This window comes from Magallana gigas, chromosome 2 (genome assembly GCF_963853765.1).
Source record: "Magallana gigas chromosome 2, xbMagGiga1.1, whole genome shotgun sequence".
NCBI lineage: Eukaryota > Metazoa > Mollusca > Bivalvia > Ostreida > Ostreidae > Magallana > Magallana gigas.
This window is the reverse complement of record NC_088854.1, coordinates 19,631,056-19,655,776: the sequence shown is the minus strand read 5'-3', so window position 1 is coordinate 19,655,776 and position 24,721 is coordinate 19,631,056. Positions and strand designations below refer to the sequence as shown.

The window sequence follows — 24,721 nt, the reverse complement described above, 5'->3', positions numbered from 1 at the left end:
TTTTTTCTTTTAAATAATTTTAATCAAATACAATTTCAGCTAATCATTTATTTATCACATATTTTAAAGTGAACATGCATAAATAAGCATAGTGATGCAAAGTAATGCCATGTAATGCCAGCATTACACTAGATTTTGGAAAGTAATAAATTACATTACCATTACTTGTAATGCTAATTTTGTGGCATTACACATTACTAGCATTACTTTGAAAACATGTAATGCATTGCAATGCATTACCATTACATTTAGCATTACCCCAAGCCTGGTATTGGGAGAGGGCGATCTAAGTTTTTGAACTTGTGTCCAATCCCGGTTGTAAGTTTTGTACAATAAAAATATGTTCAAATCAATGATATCAAATCAGGGTTATATTTATTCACAAAGTCGTCAGTTTTCAATTTTTTAGCGTTAAATACAATCAATATGATTGGAATGAGTATACTTTTGACTCTCCTCATAGGAAAATATTAGCCTATGTTTAAAAAAATATATAATCAATACCAGTAAACAAATCACGTTGTATAACATTGGCGCAAGTTGACTAAAAAGTTTAGTACAACGATTTTTCTACAAATGTTCACTTAACATAAAAAATGTCCGCCTTTAAGAGACTTTTTTCTATTTCAAGTAGCTTGGTCTATTTTTTTCTCTTAGTGGACTTTGGCGACGCCATTATGAATAATGGAAGCGTTATTTTATTAAATGAATGCGACTGGAATACTTATGACAATACACACGTATTGTATGAAACTGAAGTGAAGTCGAAAATCAAATGTGCTGCTATTTGTTTTCAATATGGAGTTGCTTGTCTCGGCTTCCAACTATTTACCATGGTGTCTGAAACAAAATGTCGCCTTCTTCGCTTTATTTCGCTCGAAAATTGTACATCGCCAATATCGTCTATGTCAGTTTCGTTTCTCTACGAGCGGACAGACGTACAGTCGACAGTGACCACACAACCTGTATCAACAATGGCGGTAAGTCAACCTGAAATATTTGAATTTTACATCTTTTGTACATATACATTGTATTTACTAATTATTAACTTATCATTACTTCAAAAGTATATATACGAAATCTTATCAGTATAATTTGTGTTACCGTAAAATAAAATAATAATAAAATAAAAGATTAACGTAAAAATGCGTCATAAGGCTTTTTCAGAAGACAATGAAGCACAATAAATGTTTAAATTCTCACCAAAAAAAAGAAAACCAAACAAAAGCCGAACCCCTTCGAAAAAAAATAGTAAGCACCTTTCTAAAAGCCACTAATTTATACGCTTTTTAAAATGACGTTGTGACGCGTTTTCCGGAGTTGTTATGAAAATTCAAAAGAAGGCAATAAAGCCCGAAAACTGATATTATGTAAAAAGTTTTTTAAAAGCATTTTATAACACATTCCGAACAGCATTATTATGGTGGCATATCTCTGCCCCTTGTGTGCAAGTTATTTTTCTATTAATTATGTGGACATGCAAGATAAATATGTTGACATGCAAGATAGTTATGTCAACATGCAACACAACTATGTTGACATGCAAGAAAACTGCAATCAAAGAAGAGTAATAAAAAATTTCAAATATCGCCAACATGTGACATTCAAGATGCTAGATACGCTACCTATTGATGTCAACATGCAACTTATTTATGTTAACATGCAACTTCTTTATGTCGACATGCAACTTATTTATGTTAACATGCAACTTATTTATGTCGACATGCAACTTATTTATGTCGACATGCAACTTAGTTATGTTAACATGCAAGATAAATATGTTGACGTGCAACATATTTATGTCGACATGCGACTAAGTTATGTTGACAAACAACTTATAAGTTGCATGTAAACATATTTATCTCGCATGTTAACACAACTAAGTTGCATGTCAACATATTCATCTCGCATGTCAACATAAGTAAGTTGCATGTTGACATAAATAAGTTGCATGTTGACATAAATAAGTTGCATGTCAGCATATTTATGTTGTATGTTAACATAGATAAGTTGCATGTCGACATAAAAAGGTAGCATCGAGCATCTTGGATGTCACATGTGGGCGATATTTGAGAATTTTTGAGATTTTGTATAATTCTTATCTGATTGCAATTTTCTTGCATGTCAACATAGTTATGTTGCATATTGACATAATTATCTTGCATGTCAACATATTTATCTCGCATGTCGACATATTTGATGGAAAAATAACTTGCACACAAGGGGCAGAGATATGCCACCATACATTATAACACTTTTCATAAAGGCGTTAAAACACTCTACCAAATTGCGTCACAACACTTATTTTGTTCATGAAGTAAATAGAGATTAATTCAATTTCAGCCTAATCCTTGTCAAAATGGCGGCACATACACGGCAAACATCTGTAGCTGTGTGTTTGGCTGCTCCGGACAATATTGTCAAACATGTATCAATGGTAAGTAACTGTTCCAAGCATTTTTACATATCAATGAAGTACATGTATGTTTATTTTCACACGCAGCTCACGAAAGATTGGTATTCTATCATTTGAAGCATGAGGCCCACGGATCACATAGCTTACCAGGACACCAATGTCCCCTTCTGATTGTCATAATATTATATTTCTAAAATTTATTTAATTTCTCAGACAAACGGGAAGCTAGATTTCCATATTTCGAGGGGTTCTTTTGCAGCCACATACACTCAGCTACATTCATTGAATGGGTTCAGCATCAGTGTAACTGGGTTGTTTTATCCTCTCTTTTTTCTAGAATGCAGTGAAGTTAGTGGGGTGTCCGGTACAGGGGTAGCCTGGATAAAACCAGCCGGCTTCGATGTCGCCAAGCAAGTTTGGTGTAACTTCGACAAAGGCGTAACTTACATCCAGATTCGTAAATATGGAACTGTCAGTTTCAATCGTTCTTATGTTGAGTACGAAAACGGCTTCGGTGACGCAAACGGGGACTACTGGTTGGGGAACAAGTATGCAAACATCTTAAGTCTGACGAGGACATTTACAAGTGGATTTACATTAATGAAATCAAGTGGTTTCGTCATGGTATATTATTATGATTTTGTTGTTTTGGATTCGAGTTCCAACTTTGCACTGCAATACTCGTCCTCGTCCTCGTCACAGTATCCACTTGCCAAAGGTCAACCGTTTCAAGCGTATGATACCGGCAGCGCATGCGCTATCACACTTGGTAACGGTTGGTGGTTTGGATCAACATGCTCATCCGGAAGTTTGAATGGACAATATCCCGTGGACTTCGGGGCGTTTTCTGGGGCAACCACAACAAGGATAGGAATATACTGATTTAACGCATTTTGCTTTATTTTCATTCATCTTGTCCGATTGATTGTAAAAAAATCCGTATTTTGAAATTATCGGTTAATATACTTTTGAGAGCACTGTTGTGTACAGTAACTGTTTTACAGGGTATAACAATATTTCTTTTTGCCAATCATATGACAGGAAATAACTAAGTAAAAACAGCGGTTATTTTATGTTATTCAAAATCGTTTGATTGAATTTGCAAATTATGTTACAAAATTTTTAATGCATACATAATATTGACAATTTTCTGGGGGGGGGGGGGGGCAACTTCGGCATCTAGATGTTCTGTTTTGTTCTCTTTTGTTTTTTGGAAAGGAGGGGGGGGGGTCGTTGCTTTTAAAATATTATGTGTATTTGTGTATTTCCTCGAATATGTGTAGTGACCCAGTTTGTTACCTACATAAAACAAAATGAAAGATTTAATGAAATAATAAACCTATTAAAAAGACGCCATCACACAAATGTCATTAAAAGTATTGGCGAGTTTTTGATTGTCCGTTCTTAGCAGTTTTGTTAACAGCTATAAGGGGAGGTTGTCTCTATATAAACTTAATGTCACTCATTGTTAAAGCTGACATGAATTCATAAAGCATTTGGTCGCCATATTAGTTTCGATTGTTTCTCAACTGCCGCTAAGGTATATATACCGGAGGTACGGTCGGTTGCTTTGCGATCGAGGCACTCATGTTGCACGGACTCATAAATGTTAGAACTACACATTGTGGTAATTTATTTTAAAAAAAGAATAAATGAAACTAAAATCAATAAAACATAGAAGATGGTTTATTCTTTGAAAGAATGTTTAGGGTGTCCGAATTATCTTGCACAGATAGTGCTGCTTTACTTCGCGTGCATATCGAACACGTGTGTCGTTCGCAGAGAGTGCATATTGACTGCATCTTATTGTAGCCCCGGCCCGCACTGCATTTAACACTGTAGACAAGTTAGAACCATTTTAACAAGACCTTGGACTTTCGGTTGGACGTAGCTATCTATTTTTTGCGTCAAAACAAGTTAAAAATGACGCGGTTTCAAGTGAAATATGCACCGATTGCGTAGTTTTAGCTCAAAAGCCAGACAAACCTTGTTGATTTCCAAGAGCCATGGCTGAGTGGCCAGCAATGAAATAGACAGGTCTGCATCACATTGCTGTTTGACACAACTACCCAAAGTCCAAGCTCTTGATAAAATGGTTCTATAGTAAATCCAAGAAAGTAACAACGTAACGTCATTTTCATAAGTTTCTACACAAAAAATCAGTTTTCTAAAGTCCATTTTGACCTTATTTGCTCTCTCTTTAGTCCGATCTGGCTCATACTTTACATAAACAGAGCTGTTCAGACCTTTAACTAAGTTTCAAGGTCAAACGTGAAGGTCTTAGGACCACATTATTTTCCATTGGCTTAATTCTGCAAATTTAAAGTCAAAACCCCCTGTTGGTAAGGGGTAATGCTCGACTTGAAGTTCTATACCAACCTAAAAATTGCTACGTCAAAGGTGGTATGGGACACCTTCTTTTAGTGGCCTACTTTCTATCGAAATAAAAAATATAAAAACCAAGTATTATTTTATAAGTAGAGTTTTCTGTAACAGTTGTTACCTAACAGCGTAGCGCGATTGGTTAAAGCGCATCTTCCCAAGCTATAGGTTTCTACATAATGTTTATGTAGAGCCGAGCGGATCAGAAACCCTTGATTTGGGAAGATGGTTAAAGCGTTAACTACCAATCAGAAAGTCATGAGTTCAAATCCCGCTGGGACCTTTATAATTTCTACATTTCCAAAAAAAATTTAAATCATTTTTTGTGACAAATATTGTTCCGGTTAAAGTGTTTTCATTATAATGTACTTTTTTATTCACATTAATATCGATAGATGTCCCATACCATCTTATCGATAAAGCAAAATCTATTGAGATGCTTTATCTAATTTTATTTATAAGCGGGACTCTTTGAGATGCCATGGTTACCATCTCAGCGATGTCTAGTTATTATAGATGTCTTTTTCGCAACTTTAATTTGGTATTTAATCCTGAGCTGTTATTTGGTGAGCAATTCAAGTATCAGAACAGAATTCTTCATAATTCAACCATCTTTATCACTGGCATCCCCTGACGCCGGACGAGTTTAACATCAGTGGAACCATATTCGACATGAAAGAGCTTCTGTATCATCCAGAGCCTGTCGTAAAACATGGAATGCGGGACTTTGTAGATTCTATGACCAAACAAAGAGCTTGATTAATAATTTTTCCCATTTTTCATTTTTTGTAAATATCAAATATAATTGAATATTTGCATATCCATTGTTCTTTCCCACTGTAAGCCTATACAGAGGAACTGCAACTATTTTTCTATAATCGCAATTGCTCTGTCTGTATACTATATGACGTCATAAAAGATACATTAAAGTCTGAATGCAATACCTAAATGTCTAAGTCTAGGCTAATACAGGGTATTTGCGAGTGGTAAAATGCAAATATAAGTAATAAACAACAATCAATTAGTGAACATGGCATTATGAATAGCAATTGCTCTGCTGGCATATTTTCCATGATGCGCGGAATATGCCAACAGAACAATTGCTATTCATAACGCCATGTTCACTAAATAACATTGTTTATTTCTTAAATATCAACTCAGTTATATGCTATTCGAGTATGATTACACATGTATAACTATCTTAGATCTAAGTATGTTAGAATCGAATTCGCTACACCCAGTAGCCAATTGATAAATAAAATCTGATTTACTCTCTCTTTGTCAATAAATTTAGAATAAGGAATCGCAAATGCCAATTTGGTTTAGTCGTAGAATACAATTTCAAACTTAATTTTTTCCCTATCAAATCTATTTGATAATTTTATACATGTTATACTATTTAAGTTTGCAAATGCACGATTTCTAATTATATATTCAGTTCTGAGCATTTTAACAAACCATAAGAAAAAAAATATTGCCTTCAGGGGGATGGACGGCCATTTTGTACATATCAGGATAAGAATGTAAACATTTCCTGAACTGGTTTGTATATATCTGTCCGCAACTGACCAAAGCTTTGCCAATAGAAAAAGGCAATAAAAATGAGGTTTCTGTAAAACAAAGTTTCAATCTCCACCTCATTCTTTATAATATATTAACTCTCTACGACTCGTATATAAAGAATATTGGTCTAAAATATTGGTCAATGATGTAAATGCACTGTGGTACATTACATTAATTACAATTAATTTTTAAAATTACAAGATATCAGATGCAGTCAAATTTTCTATCATTTTGGTCCCCGAAATCATGGTCCCATATCGATCCAAATATTGATGGAACTTCTCAAACACGGCTGCGTCTTAGGGCTGCAGTCATTCAACCAGTACAGAAAGAGATTTGATATGGAGCCTTTCAAGTCTTTTGGGAAACTAATAAGCAAGTTAATGCAAATATATGGTGACCGTAGGTGGCCATACTTTCTTGCAAATAATGGGAAGTTTTTAACTGGTTTATGAATTGTCTTTTTGCAAAATCATGAATTCTTTAAACTAACAAGCCTTTTGATCCCTTGGATTTTCAAAGGATATTGCTTTTATGGTTTCCCAATCAATTTCAAACAGGTAGTAAAATTTTTCATCTGAATGAAAAGTTTTACTCATGTCATTAAACACTAAGATTGCAAAAAGTAACGCCCACCGTTATAACGATCGACTGTGTTGACCCACCGGAACGTGTCCAATACACAGACCCCTCTAATACATTTTCACACCTATATATAAATGTTAAAGACCATTCTCAAAAACATGAACAAGTGCAAGTTTTCAAAGTTGATAAATTAATTGATAATAAAAAGTAAAAAAAACAATTCTAACGTTTCATTTTTCTAATTTTTAGTGCACTTGAATATATAAATTGATATACCGGTGTATCTGTACATGGAAGAGAATTTATTAATTACACTTTGAAATTGCATTTCCACACATTGAGTATATAGGATTGTCGGTAACAATGTTTGATATCAAAGCTTGCGTTATGGCAAATTTTGGACACAAGTGTAAATAAAGAAAGCTATGGTGGCATATCTCTGCCCCTTGTGTGCAAGTTATTTTTCTACTAATTATGTCGACGTGCAAGATAAATAAGTTGACATGCAAGATAATTATGTCGACATGCAACAAAACTATGTTGACATGCAAGAAAATTGCAATTAGATAACTTGCACACAAGGGACAGAGATATGCCACCATAGAAAGCATTTTTTTGGTGATGATAATCTTTTAGTTTCAGAAAACAATTTTCAAATGGAGTTATAAACAGGTGAATATACAGGTAGAAATCCGTACTGAACACCCTGACGAAGAACTCTCTCTGAATTATTTCTGTGTATTGGACAATTATCGATGACAAAGAAATCTCCTGGAATGAGAACTGCTCTGCAATACACATTCTTTTGAACCGCTTCTTTCTAAAACATTAATTATGTATACATATTTGAAAAGCCATAGACAAATTTGTAAAAAGCACGCAGTCTTTCCCTATTAACAAAAGCGTTAAGTTCAGTAATAAAATAACCAGTAGTTACGTTTACATCATACACATTTGGTTTTATTTATTACTTCCTTTAAAATGTTAAAATATCAATACAATACATGTAAAATGGAAGTAAAAGGAACATCCATTGATTCGATTAATATTTTAGGATGGCAGAATTTGAAATGCTCTCTCTCTCTCTCTCTCTCTCTCTCTCTCTCTCTCTCTCTCTCTCTCTCTCTCTCTCTCTCTCTTACTGGTTACAATAGATTGCTTAATAAAAATTTTCAACTGTATTTTTTTTCTCGAAAGGACCAGCTCCAACTCCAAAATATGCATTCAAATTCAATGGCAAAGTTATAGAAATTGTCAAAGAATTTAACTATTTGGGTATTTTATTTTCAAGATCGGGATCTCAAAAAATATTAGTGACCAAGCACAAAAAGCAATGCACATATACATACACGGTATTAATAGAAAAATACGATTATATAATACATGTATACCTTTTGATTGTCAACTTGATTTATTTGACAAAGTTGTAAATCGTGCCCTGTTACATGGGTGTGAAATATGAGGTTACAAAAATGTTGATACAATTGAACGTTTACATTTACGTTTTTTTTAAATATATTTTAAATCTTAAATCTAGTACTCCAAATTTTATGGTGTATGGAGACATTATAAATGATTATTATAGAATTTATATACATCCATAGATATCATGTATACAGAATATTTTTAACACAACAGGAATGAGTAATATTTGGATAGACCAAACTTTGTACAGTGTCAAGTGGATAAGTGCCTCAATTACCCAAAAGCCTAAAGATCAGTTTTTACAAAAATGAAACAGTGATATCAACAAATTCAGTAGAGGAATCAGCTATAAAATTGTTAAAACAAAGTTTCTGTGTGAAAAATAAATAAAATGTGTATTGCCAAGAAAATTAAGAAATATTCTTGCAAAATTTAGAACAAGTAATCACCATTTCCTATAGAGGTTGGTCGATGGAATAATTTACAACTTCACGAAAGAATTTGCATTCTGTGTAATAATAATCAAATTGGGAACGAATTTCATTATTAGATCTTTTCCCGAACTACGGCACTCGTGTCTGACAACCACATTTTGACGTTGAGCCAAAGTTCTATTTGACGTCTGCATATCACTTACATTGTTAATGATTTGAATCGAAACCCTCAACCCCCCTAAAATATCCAACAAAAAGGCATTTAATTAAAAAGCTTTTAGGTGATATTTACGTTACGTAAATTTTATATTGAAATGCATTTCTAAGGCTTACATCCATTTTTAGTTTTGAAAAAAAAAATAATAATGTCAATACGTCGAGTTACAGCGATAAACAAAGCGCACAATTCCTGGCACGTCGTATTTTGATAATTTAGGAAAGAATCAATGTGCTTCTAATTACTTTTGGAATAAGCTAAAAAATCATATTGATTTACATCATTAAAAAATCGATTGGAACAGAGTGGCCATTAAAAAGTTGTGGAAATAATGTATATACAGGTTTATATTTATACAAAAGAATCATTGAAATCTTTTTACCCTTCTTTTGAAAAACTATAATTAAGGAATTCTCCTAGAGACAGGGCCGGTGACCTTCACGTAACACGAACGGCTGCACGTGCTGACAAATTTTCATATCATTCCCAGGTGGAATATGGTTTTAGCTTACCTTGTGACGTTTCAGTTGTACGGGGTTCACTGTTTGCGACAATATTGATAAACGTTTGATCACTTTGTCTTTTTTCCCTCGTTATTGCTCATCATCATTTTTCTTAAGTTTTTACGAATTGGAAATATAGAGCGACACTTTGAACAAGGAAAATTTTTATTGACACTTATTAGTCTTGGCTAGATACATGTACATCTCAAGACTGTGCTTTCGTCTGTCTGTCAAAATTTTTATTACTCTTAAATGTATATTAAAATCATTCATGAAATACATTGTACATGTGTATATTGATTTTTGTAAATTATATTAAGAACAAAGAAAACCTAAAATTAATGAACGGATTTTAATCCCTATCTTTCGAACACACTGACAAAATAATATAAATTTTACAATTTGATAAAGATATAAACCTGTGTATTAAAAGATATTCTGTCTCCAATATTTCGTATCATGCCCCATGATACTTCTCAAATGATAATTGATAAATAACAAATGTGACATGATTGTCATTATTTGTTTATTTATATCACAAACTTTTGTTATATCTTATTTGCACAGTTCTTACTTGCATTGTCCCAGCTAAAATTTGTGACCAAAAAAGACTAGCTTCACTATTTGAATTTAATCACGGGCGGATCCAGTTAACTTTATTGATGAGCTTATATTCTTTACGGATTTCTTAGGTTTTTTGTGAGGTTTTAAATTTAGTTTGATCTGATGTGACAATTCAACTTCCGTTTGCCAAGCTGGCTTCAAGTTTATATTTGTTTCTGAGATATTATTCAGAATATGATATGTAGAATGATTGTTAAAGTGCAATTTTCGCTGATCAGTGAATGGTGGGATATATGTTGATAATTTGCTTTGCCTGAAGGAAAAAACAGGACAGGTGAAATAAAATAAACCGACGATGCACTTCATTGTACAAACTGTGTTTGATTCATAAGGGTCTCGGAAAATGTTATTTAAAATAATTTGCTGCTTTTGATTAGTGTTGAAAAAATTCGAACTTGTTACTATCACATTTTTATAAGTCTTCTCTATTTCTACTGGTTGATAGGGAAATGTTTGCTAAGCTCAAGAAAAAAATTGAAGAGCAGGGTGGCAGTGTTGCTGATGGCGAGAAGTTAAATAGCAGTGCAAATGCTTCAACACCTTTGAAAGGTAACATAATTATATATCTGTGTAAAGGCGAGGACTATATTGAATGCACAATATAAATCATGTGATCAATTTAATCATTGGAAATTTTCACAATATTTCATTTTATGGTTTTTGTTTTTATTTACTGTGGCTGTCACAATAACGTCGTAAGATTTCGGTATGTTGGAATATCTTTTTTTCTAGGAATAAGTGCCATACAGTCTTCATTTGGGGACGAATCAACAGCAGACACACCACTACAATCTCCTATCAAGCAAGAGGAGGTAAGGAATGGGAGATGATATGAGTCATCATGTATATTTTATAAACTTGGAAGTATTGAATTCCAGATTTTTGTTACTTTTATCAATACTGGAACCACATTTAGAACCTTTACTTGTGGTAAGCATACTTGCCAACTGACCCGATTTCGTCAGGTCACACCCGATTTTTCAACCCTTCACCCGAATATTTTTTATGACCCGGGGGATCATGCTTTTCACCCGATTTTTGTCGAACAACCCGAAAATCTCCCGATTTCCGGATTTGGTTCGTAAATTACGTTGCGCGTTTGACTTCCAGTTATGAACCCAAGCTGAGCTTGGATTTACGTAACACGTAAACAATGCCGATGGCTATAACAGACACATTATGTGTAATTATTATCATGAGTTGTTTTGACTAAGAGAAGGTTTAAATCATTTAAGTGTGATGGCTTCCAATAAGAAAAGGTCTTCATCGGGGCCAGCGGAATCAAAACCAACAAAAAGAAAACGATATTTTTGTACCTATCAACATATCTGGGAAAATGAATTCCCATAAGTAAAACAAAGTAATCGAGTACAAAACGAGGCTTTTGTGTTCTATATAACGCACATCTGAATATTGGATTTTGTGCCCAAAATGATCTGACTAAACATTCAAAAACGCTAAGTCATGTATAGGATGCTTTTTAATACACATATTAACTCTTCCAAGTCACTTACAACTTTCATGCCATCATTTACAGAGTTCAAAAGCAAGGTTAATGTAACAGAAACTCTTTTTGCATTTTTTTTAGCTGAACACAACCTACCAATTTCTGTGTCAGATCACTTTGCAAAATTCAAAATCAGCAACTGTTAGTTAAAATGCTTCTTTGCAATAAAGCATTACACATAAGTTTTAACACATATTTCTATTGTATATACCTATGAAATGCATGGTAAATATGTCGTGAATGTCGTTACGCGCTATGACCAGATTTTTTACTTTCCAAATCTGGTCATGACCAGATTTTCACATGTTGGAGGTTGGCAAGTATGGTGGTAAGATCTATATCTTATATGTCAATAAAGAAGGTTAAAGAAATAAATCTGAAAAGTCATACATTTTTGGAGCTAAGAAAAAGTGTAAGCATTGCAACAATTTCATTTAGAGGTTTATCAATGACCCTCTTTGCTGCACTTCAAGTTCAAGGTGTGTTATGTGTTAGGGTAAATTGCAGGGGTCATCACTTAATACTTTTCTATTCATAAGTAAAGCCAGACAAGTGTATTTGATGTTGAGTGTAAATTTTCTGAATTTCCTTTTTGCAGAGTCTTGAAACAGTTGGGAGCAAAGAAGAAGTTTTGAATTTGCTGGTCAGGAGAACTGAACAGTGCAAAAAATTGGAGAGTAAAATCAGTGGTACGCATACATGTAAAGTCCATCGTATCTCTATTGTCCCAGTAGAATGGGATTTTTTTTTGGATACATGTTGGCTATAACCACTTATTTGAAAGTTCCTTTACACTACAGTACTGTTGTTTTTGATTTATAACAGCTTGTTGGCTAAACATTTGCAATGTAAATACTGTAGAGACAGTCATAATTCCTCAACCCTTATTGGGCTAATGTGGGTTTGATTTATGTATTTATCACCTTTGTACTGGTCTAGTGTCATCAACATTTTATTTTTTAATCAAAGAGTATGCATCTATCATCAAGGAAAAGAATAAGACCATAGAGAAATTGGAAGGCAGTCTGGAGAAACAGCAAGAAGGTGAAAAATGTTGTCAGAGATACCAGTTACTGTGGTTTCATTAATATTCAAGGGTATCAATTTTCGTGGATTAAGTGAAAATCACAGTTTCAAGGATACGTAAATTCGTGGCCAATGACTCTATCAATACAAAATGTTAATAGAAATTGCATTTCAATGAATACTTAATTTCAAGGATCAACTTAACAACGAAATACACGAAAATTGGTATTCAACGAATATTGATGAAACCACAGTACTCTGTAAAACCATCAGCCAATTGAAAAATAAATAACTATAGAATAACACTTTATGAGGAACTGTTTTTTGAAAAATTTTGTTTTTGCATAAGTCAAGTTAATTGCTTTATTGTGACTCTCCTATTCCATAAAATTTGAGGACGTTATCATAAACCTAAATATATTTCTTTTTAGCAACAGACCAAAAGATCCAGGAACAGAATGAGCAATACCAGTTGAGTCGAGCCAAGCTGTCCGAAGGATTCACCTTAGCTCTACAGAAGAAAGACGAAGTAGGTTCATATTCATGAATCTCATACCTGCAGTCATTTATTTCATTTAAATGAATATTTTAGTTTGATAAAACATCATGTATGTTTAAATTTTATTTTATTCATGTCAGCTTTTTTTGGGGGGGGGGGGGGGGGGGGTAGGTTGGGGTTGAGGGGTTACAGCAGCACTGAATCATACAACATCACATCTACATGCAGTTAACAATTGAACTACTAGGGATCAGTACAGTTTGCATTAAATCATGCTTAAAAATTAATAATGTTTAAGAAATAAACAGCAATTTAAAAAGTTCACGAGGATGTGAAGGTGGTTGGTCACGTAATTAAATCCTGTGAAGCCCAAAGCAACCAACTTCATATTCCAGTGAACTTTTAAACATTGCTGTTTATTATTTATATTTACGTTTGAAGAAGACAAATTGTTCAGAACTGTTAAAATTACCGAGATTTTATGTTTACAATAATCCTAGCAATAAGTACGTGCTATGATCATTGTGACGTCATGAAAATGTTCATATAAAATTGAACATTTTCGCTATTCTATATGTTCATATTAGGAAACATATTTGCAAATGTAAATGTATAACCATGAACATTTGATCGAGTGGTATCAAAGCTATTGAAATTCCAGTAATCTAACTTTGTGTGGTGTGCTGGGTTAAGAAAGAGAATGTCAATTTTGAAAAGTAAATTGACTGGACAGAAAACTACAAATTAATTGTCATAACTCAAGTCAGTATTTTTCATTAGAGTTATTTTGTTCAATAGGAAAAACAAACCCTTATAGACCGGGTCAAACAACTGGAGGAGGAGAAGAGTTTGCAGTTCAAGCGCGAGGAGGAAAGTGATGAACTACAAGGCTTGGTGGCCCAGGAGACGGCCAAAGTCAAACATCTGGTAGGTTATTCACGTCCACTTACAGTGAATATGTTCAAGTCCTGGTATATGTACTTGTACATGTATCATCATTTGAAGAGATCTGGATTAGTCCTTAACTTTTTGTACATGTCTTTACATTATTAATACTGAATGCAAACATGTAAACATTTAGGTCTATGCATTGTTTTAATAATTATATACATGTACTTATTTGATAATTTTAAATTCATTTTACACTGAATAGAAAACACTGTCGGGATAGAGATTTATAGAAAACCTTTGTTTATCTATTTTGCTTAGTTACTGAATACTCAGGAGGAATTGTCTAAAGTAAAGGCAGAACTTGAGGAGAAGTCAGCAAGGCTGCAGGACACTGAGACAACAACAGAAAAATGTGAGCAAGAACTCAGAACAGCTCAGGCCAAACTACAGGAACTACAGCAAACCTGGTGAGAAATGAGGATGTTTATCTTACTAAGTATAGGGTAAGGGTTTCTGTAAAATATTTTGAATTTTGAAACAAATATAATGTCAATTTCAGTGACATGTTAACAGAAGAGAACTCATCTCACACCCAGCTGGTAGGGAGTTTATCAACTGAGAAAGAGTCATTGCAAGCCAAAATAGACCACTTGACAGCACAGGTAGCAGAGGTAGGGATGGAAGCCATTTCTGGGTTCTGCAGGTTGTAAGCAATGAAAGTGTAAAATCTGAAACCTGAGAGAATATAATGGCTTAATTTTATATAGCACATGTACTTTAATTAATGCTTTTAAAATGAGGTATTATCAACAGTGTATGGTGTTTCAGGATCATATGAATTTGTTTTGTATTTCACACCCTTCCAACTTGCATTTAGACAACAGAAAACATCCTTTTCCTCTTTTCTCAACTCAGTAATGATTAAATTGTCTCTTATTGAGCAGAAATCGTCACTAATCTCCAGTCTAGAAGAAGCAAATACAGAGTTGGAAAGCAAGCAACAGGGGATGATAAGAAATTTTGACCTTCATAAAAATAAGGTAAGAAAGTCTTCTAAATAAGAATGTTTTCAGAAGTGGGTGGTTACAATTCTCAAAGGAAAGGGTAAATCCACATAACAAGCGTAAAACAAAAGACTATAAGACAAGTGAACTATTTTCAAATCAATAGGTTTCTAATGAATTATTAAAGAATGACATTTGTTACTGAACTCATGGTGTATTTTTGATAATAATGAAGATAGACAAACACGGTTGTTACAAGAAGTGAACCACATGTACATGTAACTTAGCAAGAATGGTATCAATACAAGATAGTACAGACATCATAAAAAGGAATAAACATTATAAATAGAACCTACCTTGTCAGAATCTGATATAAAATTTCTCAATGCTCGTCATAAATTATGTTATGTTTATTTTTATTTGACATGCAGACCACTAAGCTGCTCGAGGAGAAGGATGATCACATAGAGAAATTACAGGAGCGGATCCAGATGTTAGAGCAGAGGTTTCAGGACCAAAACCTTGTGGGAGACGACAGAGTGCAGGCCCTTGAGAATGAGGTAAAGAGGTTAAAGGTTATATAGGTCAGTAACAGAGATGGGCATATATGGGTTTTATGCTCTACTTGTATTTTAAGGATAGTAAATCATTATTGGAAAACAGGATAAATCTCTTTCTATTAAGTTATTTGGCATTTTATTTGTCATTTACTTGAATAGAAAGATTATACACTGTAATTTAATAAGGATTAAAGGTAGGATCATCAAATAACAAAGATGATGAATTTGTACCATAATATCAACAAATTTTAAAATGTGACAATTAAAAACTATGTTGAATTGGACAGAGAAGTACCCTGGAGAAAAAGCTGGAAGAGACCAGACAGCAGCTGACAGAGATCAAGTCTACCTGGAGTGACAAGATCTCTCACCTGGAACAACAGATCTCCCACCTGAATCAGAAGATTATAGAAGACAGCGAAGAAATGGCACATAGCCAGAAGCTTACTGAAACAGTTCGGGAAAACTTCACTGCACAGGTTAAATTATCTTGTATCGAAAGATAGATGCTAAAACAGCATACTAAATGTAGTTTTGTAGGCAGCTTTAGCATATAAAAAAAATCCATCTGTGAAAAAAAATTTGAAAATAGCCATGCAGAGAGTGAAGTAACACAGTGAGTTGCAATTGTTAGTGAAAAATACAACTCTTCTCCAAAAGAAAAGGATAAAAATCAAGTACACATGTATGTGTATTTGACGACTCATCATCTGCCCTCACTTTCTCAGGTTCAACATCTGCAGTCCAAAATAGATGATGCTGAAAAGAGAGCAGAAGAAAATTGGCAGTTGGCCAATAAAAAAGACCAACTTTATGGAAAGGAGGTTGGTAGTCATCTAATTATTATATATTAAATATAGTGCAAATTAATCATTTGGTGGTAAACATTATACTTAACTAAGAGAGTATCTTAGATGCTAAATTATCAAATAGAAACATTTTTTGTAGATATTGATTATGTTTGAATACTCCTGCAGTTTGTAATTGTCAACTCTTTTAAAGAAATCTGAGATTGAAAACCAGCTGCAGAAAGTTAAATTTGAGAAGATAGATGTTGAAAACAATCTACGAGCAAAAATTGACTCCTTGGAATCCCAGATATTAAGTCTAGAAGATGCAAAAGAACACGAGAAAACAAATTCAGACTTCAAAATAGTAAGTACATTTCACATGCTAATAATAAATTTACACTAACAGTGAATTTATTCTCAATTCTTTAAAACATATAATGAACCTAACAGATATTATAAATTTGTTATAACTACCCCTGTAATCAAAATTTTTTATCAAATAAGTCAAATGTCATTTGAAAAATTCAAAGGAATTTCAAGACCCCAAGATTTACATGTACATACATTGTATTCTAAAATTTCATGTAGATTAACTGAATATCTAAAGTTATGCTGTTATTTATACATAACTGGGGCAGTTTGTTTAATTCTATCTAGACCTATTTGTCCAAGTTTTCTGAATATTAATCTGATTCTGTTTTGCTAACTATAGTCTAATATCTTTAGTTCCCAGTTGCTGAATGCAGTCTAATTCTGTTGATTGCTATTACATGTATTTTGCGTGCTTTTTCTTGACATTAGTCTATTTTCTGTCCTGTCTATTCACTTCTATACTTCTGTCCTTGCTACTAGTCCCAGTTTGAGAGTGAACAGCAGGACTACATGGATAAACTTCTTCACTTTGAGAAAAAAATGGAGGAGGTAGAAGGAGAGAAAAACAAACACATGGTAAGGAACTGTGTGCATGTACACACATGCATGTATCTCTGCTTCAAGTTTCTTCATTCTCTGCATTATAGGACTGAAACGTGATTGCCACTCAATTCTTCCATTGTCTTCTTGCATTGAACTTTATTTGTTCTATATAAACCGAACATGTTTGATTTCATTGTAGAATGAGATTATGTCACTTTCCAGTGAAGTAAGAGCCTTAAAAGATCAGCTAGAACAGGAGAAAACACTGCTGAAGGAGTCTCAGGAAAAGGTTTGTAGTTCTTATATGTAGTTGAAGAGAACAAAATCTTGATAAATAGCATGTAAAAATTTATTGATGATGCACTTGAAAATATACATTGATAGAGACATTTTGGTCCTTTTAAGCCCCAAACACAGATAATTCAGTTTCTCTGTCATACTGTGACAACCCAGTCTTAAACTTTAACCTGTTTCTTAAGGTTTAAAATTTACATGATATTGTACAAAAGTCCTTATAGAATATGACCTTAAAGTTAGGTGTAATGTTAAGTCTTGTTAAAGGTATTTTATCCTGTTAAAAATCATCATTATAACAAAACTGATTGCTGCCTGTATTGAACATTCATGTAGTTTTTCTAGGCGAGTGTGGTGGTAAATTAGATATGATGTTTCTGCAGGTGAAGAACCAAGAAGTTGTGATATCAACCATGACTGAGGAAATGTCAAGATCCAAGAATTCAAGCAAGGAGAGAGAGGAGGAATTTTCTTCTTGCAGTAAAGGTAGAGCTTGGTTACAATGAAAAACAACTATGTATAGACTATAGAGTATGTTGGTGGAATATTAATTTTTCCTAAATGTCCAAGCTTTTTTTCTACAATGCTCTTTTTAACAGAGTAGTTTTATGAAATATTTATTATCTGTAAATTCCAAACTTTTTAACTTGCATTATACCATGAAATGTGAAGAAACTGAATTCTAATATTTTATGATGAATTGATTTTAATATTTTTACTTCTACATGGATGTTTTACTTGTATTATTATGTAGAAAAGGATGATCTGTGTTTGCGCAATGCTGAACTTTCACAAGAACTAGTCACAGTTAAGAGGGACTTGGAATCACAGATCCAGAAATTACAAAGTGATATTAGTGAAAAAAATAAAGTTATAGAACAGTTACAAGCAAATGTGAGTCAATCGCAGAGTGAAATTAGTGAACATGTAACAAAACTTGAGGAATATCAAAAACTTCAGGAGCAACATTCCGATCACAGTAGTCAAATAACAGACTTGGAACAACAGGTAACTGATCTACAGGACCAAGTGGCCGATAAAAACAAAGCCCTTAAAAAACAGGAGCAAAGGCTCAGTGACTTAAAGAAGACCCTGCAGAGAGAGCTCAAAGTCCAGGCATTACCGAACGACCAACCAATGAACATTAGGTCCGAGTCCCCTCTGCGGGACCAAACAGGTGCTACTAATCAGGCTCCACATCAAAGTTTACAACAAATTCATTCAGACGGTTTCCATAATGGTGGTACAAGGAGCAGGGCTCCACCCTCCCCTAATTTTACAAGTGCTGGTAACTTTCTTCCTGCCGAGTCCAATCTCTCCCCTAGTTCACCAGCAGTTCTTCATGACATTAGCAGTGTCCAACATTCAGCACAGTTTCAAGAGAGAGTTCAAAGTTTACAGGATAGCATTGAAGGCAGAGGTTACATTCCTAATAGTGCTGCAGACATGAACTCCTTGGAAAAGGATATCAATTTTCAGTATCTGAAGCATGTTGTTATGAAGTTTATGTTGAGTCGAGAATCAGAGGCAAGTGACAGTATTAATAATATTTAATATTACATATAACAATGATTTTATTAATTTTCATTGGCTGAAAGTACATCACATGACAATCATCCTTTTCTGATTTCAAGGCGTATAAGATTTCACACGACTTGGCGGTATCAACTAAATTTGGTGTTGTTAATTAAGACAATTTGCCAATAGGAATTATTAATATGCATCATATTGAAAATGATATCGAGTAAATTATTCTTCAATCATATTCCGTTAAGCTATAATCCCTATTTTTTATTGTTAAAAACTGCTATGGATTGCCTACTATCTGTTCATTTAGTGGGTCATTAAGAGGCAGATGATGTCCTAGCTAGATGTTCAGTTAGATCAGCCTCTCACTTTTATTCAGTGTGTAATATATAAATGGTGAGAGCGCTGTGAATAATGTCGTTTGTTGAAAATGATCATTAAATATTTATGGCTTAAATTTGCTAATTGATTCATAAATAAGTATTGTAAAGGATTGCAGATAAATTTGACGTCATTATGTGCAATTCTTTAACATTTTTGTCTAAATGACTTTCTTGACAGCCATGAATAACTTTACTGCGAGTGATTATATTATGACTATTGTGGACTTCATTATACGTTCAATTTGTGGTTGTATGGACGTAAGCTTGGATGATCTCACTTGCTGTGTATTTGGTCAATTTCAGCAGACATGGGTCCATATAACCAGATATCAACCTACAATCATGTCTATAATTGTATAATACTTGGTTATGGACATGTATGATTCATGTAAGATAAATATTTGGTACCTGCACATGCATAGGCGTCGGAACCGGCAGGGCACTTTTTTTGCAAATTTATACCTTACCATTAGAAACATAGCATGATAGAGGGTTCAGCCCCCCCACTTTTTAGCTCACCTGAGCCAAAGGCTCAAGTGAGCTTTTCTGATCACAATTTGTCCGTTGTCTGTCGTTGTCGTCGTTGTCGTTGTTAACTTTTCACATTTTCATCTTCTTCTCAAGAACCACTGGACAGATTTCAACCAAATTTGGCACAAAGCACCACTAGGTGAAGGGGATTCAAGTTTGTTCAAATGAAGTGCCACGCCCTTTTTAAAGGGGAGATAACTGAGAATTATTAAAAATTTGTTGGTATTTTTCAAAAATCTTCTTCTCAAAAACTATTCAGCCGGAAAAGCTTAAACTTGTGTGGAGGCATCCTCAGGTAGTGTAGATTCACGTTTGTTCAAATCATGGTCCCCGGGGGTAGGGAGGGGCCACAAGAGGGGGATCAAGTTTTACATAGGAATATATAGAGAAAATCTTTAAAAATCTTCTTCTCAAAAACTATCAGGCCAGAAAAGCTCAAATTAAAATGGGAGCATCCTCAGGTAGTGTAGATTCAAGTTTGTTCAAATCATGGTTCCTGGGGGTAGGGTGGGGCCACAATTGGGGGATCAAGTTGTATATAGGAATATATAGAGAAAATCTTTAAAAATCTTCTTCTCAAAAACTAGTAGGCCAAAAAAGGTCAAATTTAAATGGAAGCATCCTCAGGTAGTGTAGATTCAAAATTGTTCAAATCATGGTCCCCGGGGGTAGGGTGGGGCCACAATTAGGGGATCAAGTTTTACATAGGAATATATAGAGAAAATCTTTAAGAATCTTCTTTTCAAAAACTATTAGGCCAGAAAAGCTCAAATTAAATTGGAAGCATGCTCAGGAAATGTAGATTTAAGTTTGTTCAAATCATGGTCCCCGGGGGTAGGAGTGGGCCACAATTGGGGGATCAAGTTTTACATAGGAATATATAGAGAAAATATTTAAAAATCTTCTTCTCAAAAACTACTAGGCCAGGAAAGCTCAACTTTGAGTGGAAGCATCCGCAGGTAGTGTAGATTCAAGTTTGTTTAAATCATGGTCCCCTGGGGTAGGTTGGGGCCACAATAGGGGGATCAGGTTTTAAATAGGAATATATAGAGAAAATCTTTAAAAATCCTCTTCTCAAAAACTATTTGGCCAGATAAGCTCAAATTAAAATGGAAGCATCCTCAGGTAGTGTAGATTTAAGTCTGTTCAAATCATGATCCCCGGGGGTAGGGTGGGGCCACAATTGGGGGATCAGGTTTTACATAGGAATATATATAGAGAAAATCTTTAAAAATTTTATTCTCAAAATCTATTAGGCCAGATAAGCTCAAATTAAAATGGAAGCATCCTCAGGTAGTGTAGATTCACGTTTCTTCAAATCATAGTCCCCGGGGGTAGGGTGGGGCCACAATTGGGGGATCAATTTTTACATAAGAGTATATAGAGAAAATCTTTAAAAAAAATTCTTTTAATAACTATTTGGCCAAGAAATCTCAAATTGGCATGTAACCATTCTCAGATAATGTAGATTCAAGTTTGTTCAAATCATGGTCCCTGGGGGTAGGGCGGGGCCACAATGGGGGATAAATTTTTATATATAGAGAAAATCTTTAAAAGTCTTCTTCTCAAAAGTATTAGGCCAGGAAAGCCCAAATTTGAGTGGAGGCATCCCCAGATCATATAGATTCAAGTTTGTTTAAATAATAGTCCAGGGGTAGGGTGAGGCCACAATGGGGGATGAAATTTTACTTAGTAATATATAGAGAAATTCTTTCAAAATCTTCTTTTTAAAGACTATTTGGCCAGAAAAGCTTAAACTTGTGTAGAGGCATACTCGGGTAGTGTAAATTCAAGTTTGCAAAATCACTAGTGGTAGGGCGGGACCGTGATGGCGGTTTGAATTTTTACATAGGAATATATAGAGAAAATCTTTAAAAATATTCTGGGAAAGTTTTTGGTCCAAAACTCAGTACTTAGTGTGAAAGCACAGGTTATGAGATTAAAGGTAGATTTAAGTTTGATGAAACCATGATTCCCTAGAGAATAGTGGGGCCACGAAATGGGGGGGGGTATATAGGAATAGAGAAAAATATTAGAGGTACAACAACAAAAGGGGCTTGGTATTTACCAAAAAATAAGAGGTGGATAAAAATTGGCAGATTTTCAATTTTTTTTAAGCAAGATCTACTGTACTCAGTTGTCAAGATATTTTGATACTGTAATGCTAATTTGATCAGAATTAAGGCAATTGTTGCTCAGGTGAGCGATATGGCCCCTGGGCCTCTTGTTCTAACAGGAAAGATTATTGTTTCTAAATATACCTTGAAAGATTGAAAAGTTGGATTCAGAAGCATACTAGCCCCCCCCCCCCCCCCCCCCATGGCAAAATTAGGAAAATATTAAATTGTCGGAAAATGCATGATTATGTTTTTGTTAATATGTATAATAATACATATTCATTTACAGGAATTGAAAATATGATTATGATTAACATGATTAAATATGTAAATTTCTTTGCTAATTGAAAAACATTCATTTTTGTTACAGGCAATCCATCTGATCAGAGCAGTCTCCGTTCTTCTAAAGTTCAGTGCAGAGGAACAGAAACTGATAAGAGAGACATTGGAGTGGAAGATGTCATGGTTTGGTAGCAGACCTTCCACTGGCGGGGGCCAGAGGGCCAAATTTATACCTCCCTCATTTTAGACAAACAAATTGAAATTAATTCCATTGTGAACTGAACATGTGTGGTATGCATTGTCAGTAATAGATACTGTATTGTGAAACTGCATCTGTTTTATGGTACAGTTTACTTTTCCTGTAGTAATAAATCAATACTGTCTTCAATCATTTAGCTAAAGGAAATTAACATGCATTTAAAGTGTTCAATTACAGTCATAGTACGCTGCAACATACATTTAATTGTATTGGTCAGGATCAAAAAGTCACTTACCGGTATTGTAAATCATTGTATAATTCTCATCTCTTGCTCTTGATATCTGTCAAGTCTTCTCATCTTTCTAAGCTAGCTTTGAGGGATTACCATTGCCCATGGGTAGTGAGATTAGTACTCTTAAGCTGCTGCTATACTCCAAACATAATGGGATGTATTGTGTAATTGTGCAACTTTGAATAAGTGCAACCTTGGTGGAAGTATACGTTAAGATTATTTATTATGTCATACACAACACAAATTTGTGTATTGCAATATGCGTATTAAACTTAATATAATTGTGAACTTTGTTTTAGTCGTTTATTCAGTATACAGAAAAAAATAAGGTTTTGTGACACCACCCCACCCCATAAGAACTGTGTATAGTGGTACTCTTTCGTAAACCAAATATCTAAATGTTGTTTTATTCGTTTGTTACTTTTTACTCTGGGTCGAAAATACATTATATTGTTTTTATCTTTTGGTATCTTTTTAGGTCTTCCTATTTCAACGAATTTCCAACGTAAATTACTTTTGTTATTGTGCGGTTCTTTTAAGATTCTGCATGCATCTGCTTCAAACCGAAATCCTACATTTCTAAGATTATCTTATATCTTTTTTCTGACTTACAGTTCAAAAATGTTGGATAAATATATAACAAAATGTATGGGTATAAAATATGACAGTTATTGCTCGAAATTACACATTTGAGTTAATGTCGTTACTTCCTATTTATTTGGGTTTGGTGAAGTCAAGGTTTTCTTCAAACGGTTAATGGTATCGACTATTGACTGTGAAATTTTAGGGATCTGTAGTGAGTCATTTGTAATAAATTTTTGAAAAGATTGCCCGTATCTTCTTCTAAAATTGGAAAATATTTCTGAGTTGTCAATTTGAACGAGTCTAAATATAATTAGTTCTTAGATTTTCTGATGGATCGTGGTAACCACTGCTGCCACCACTAAGTTTGAAATGTTTACCGACGGATTTTTTTATTTACTTGGCTTTTACGGTGGAACGTGATTAGTGATTCTCCTGAAGATATCATCTGTTCCTCCATCGCACTGTTTGGAACAAATTCTCTCTCTCTCTCTCTCTCTCTCTCTCTCTCTCTCTCTCTCTCTCTCTCTCTCTCTCTCTCTATATGTATATAAAGTTACAAGACTTGTTACCCAACGCCTTGTAATTGCAAACCGGAATAGGGCTTGCAAAGCTGTCAGTGTCAGATTGATTTAAATATTTTTTTTAAAAAATCTCGTCTATGTAATATAGGCATTAAAGCACATACAGTGCAATTTGTGTGATAGTAACGAACAACTGTAAATTATTCCATCGACCAACCTCTATAGAAAGATTACTTGTTTTAAACTTCGCAAAAATGCATTAAAGTAGTCCGAGTATCGCACTACGTCATAATACGGATTTTACTTTTATTGGTTCGACTTTTACAAAGCGTTTTTGATACCCGGTATTGATTTTGCTCTACATCGCTGTTGTAAACAATGGCAATAATAAGCAATTAGAACGGTAATATATGTATTCTATGAGAGATAGAAATGATTAATGTTGAGAAACTCGATTCTGTTAAAGTAAAATGAAAAACGAAGTTTCTGATTAACCAGGATCTCAGGTATGCTTATATCTTCTTTGTTTTGACCCCCCCCCCCCCCGAATTTTTCTTTTCTTTTACTAAAACCGGTTTAAATTTAGAGACAGAAGCTATTTCGAATTTAATCAATCGTCAATTAATTAATGTTTAAATTATATCTAAC

At 34.0% G+C, this 24,721-nt stretch overlaps 1 protein-coding gene and 1 non-coding gene across 3 annotated transcripts; both read left to right on the top strand.

The window, feature by feature from the left end:
- The first annotated feature begins 520 nt into the window (after positions 1-520).
- Positions 521-2,789, top strand: LOC105337233 (uncharacterized). The gene is made up of 3 exons (XR_010710143.1): positions 521-980; positions 2,344-2,437; positions 2,754-2,789. It is a non-coding gene; the product is annotated as an uncharacterized protein (transcript).
- A 7,468-nt stretch (positions 2,790-10,257) lies between these two features.
- On the top strand, positions 10,258-23,604 carry LOC105337267 (golgin subfamily A member 1). Of its 2 annotated transcripts, XM_034446780.2 has the most exons (19): positions 10,258-10,423; positions 10,595-10,698; positions 10,882-10,961; positions 12,255-12,345; positions 12,626-12,700; positions 13,114-13,211; positions 13,980-14,108; positions 14,391-14,539; positions 14,632-14,743; positions 15,017-15,112; positions 15,508-15,636; positions 15,924-16,115; positions 16,365-16,460; positions 16,639-16,791; positions 17,280-17,375; positions 17,542-17,631; positions 18,020-18,122; positions 18,391-19,163; positions 22,565-23,604. In XM_034446780.2, the coding sequence occupies exons 2-19, from the start codon at positions 10,599-10,601 to the stop codon at positions 22,721-22,723; spliced, it is 2,721 nt and encodes a 906-aa protein (XP_034302671.2). In that variant the 5' UTR covers positions 10,258-10,423; positions 10,595-10,598; the 3' UTR covers positions 22,724-23,604. The 2 variants fall into 2 exon arrangements, with proteins under 2 accessions (XP_034302671.2, XP_034302672.2); XM_034446781.2 differs by lacking the exon at positions 17,280-17,375.
- Positions 23,605-24,721: the final 1,117 nt, after the last annotated feature.

Coding starts and splice junctions, on each gene's coding strand:
- LOC105337267 (XM_034446780.2), top strand. CDS start 10,599: ATGTTTGCTAAGCTCAAGAAAAAAATTGAAGAGCAGGGTGGCAGTGTT. Junction 10,962..12,254: donor CTCCTATCAAGCAAGAGGAG/GTAAGGAATGGG, acceptor TCCTTTTTGCAG/AGTCTTGAAACAGTTGGGAG. Junction 14,540..14,631: donor CAGGAACTACAGCAAACCTG/GTGAGAAATGAG, acceptor TGTCAATTTCAG/TGACATGTTAACAGAAGAGA.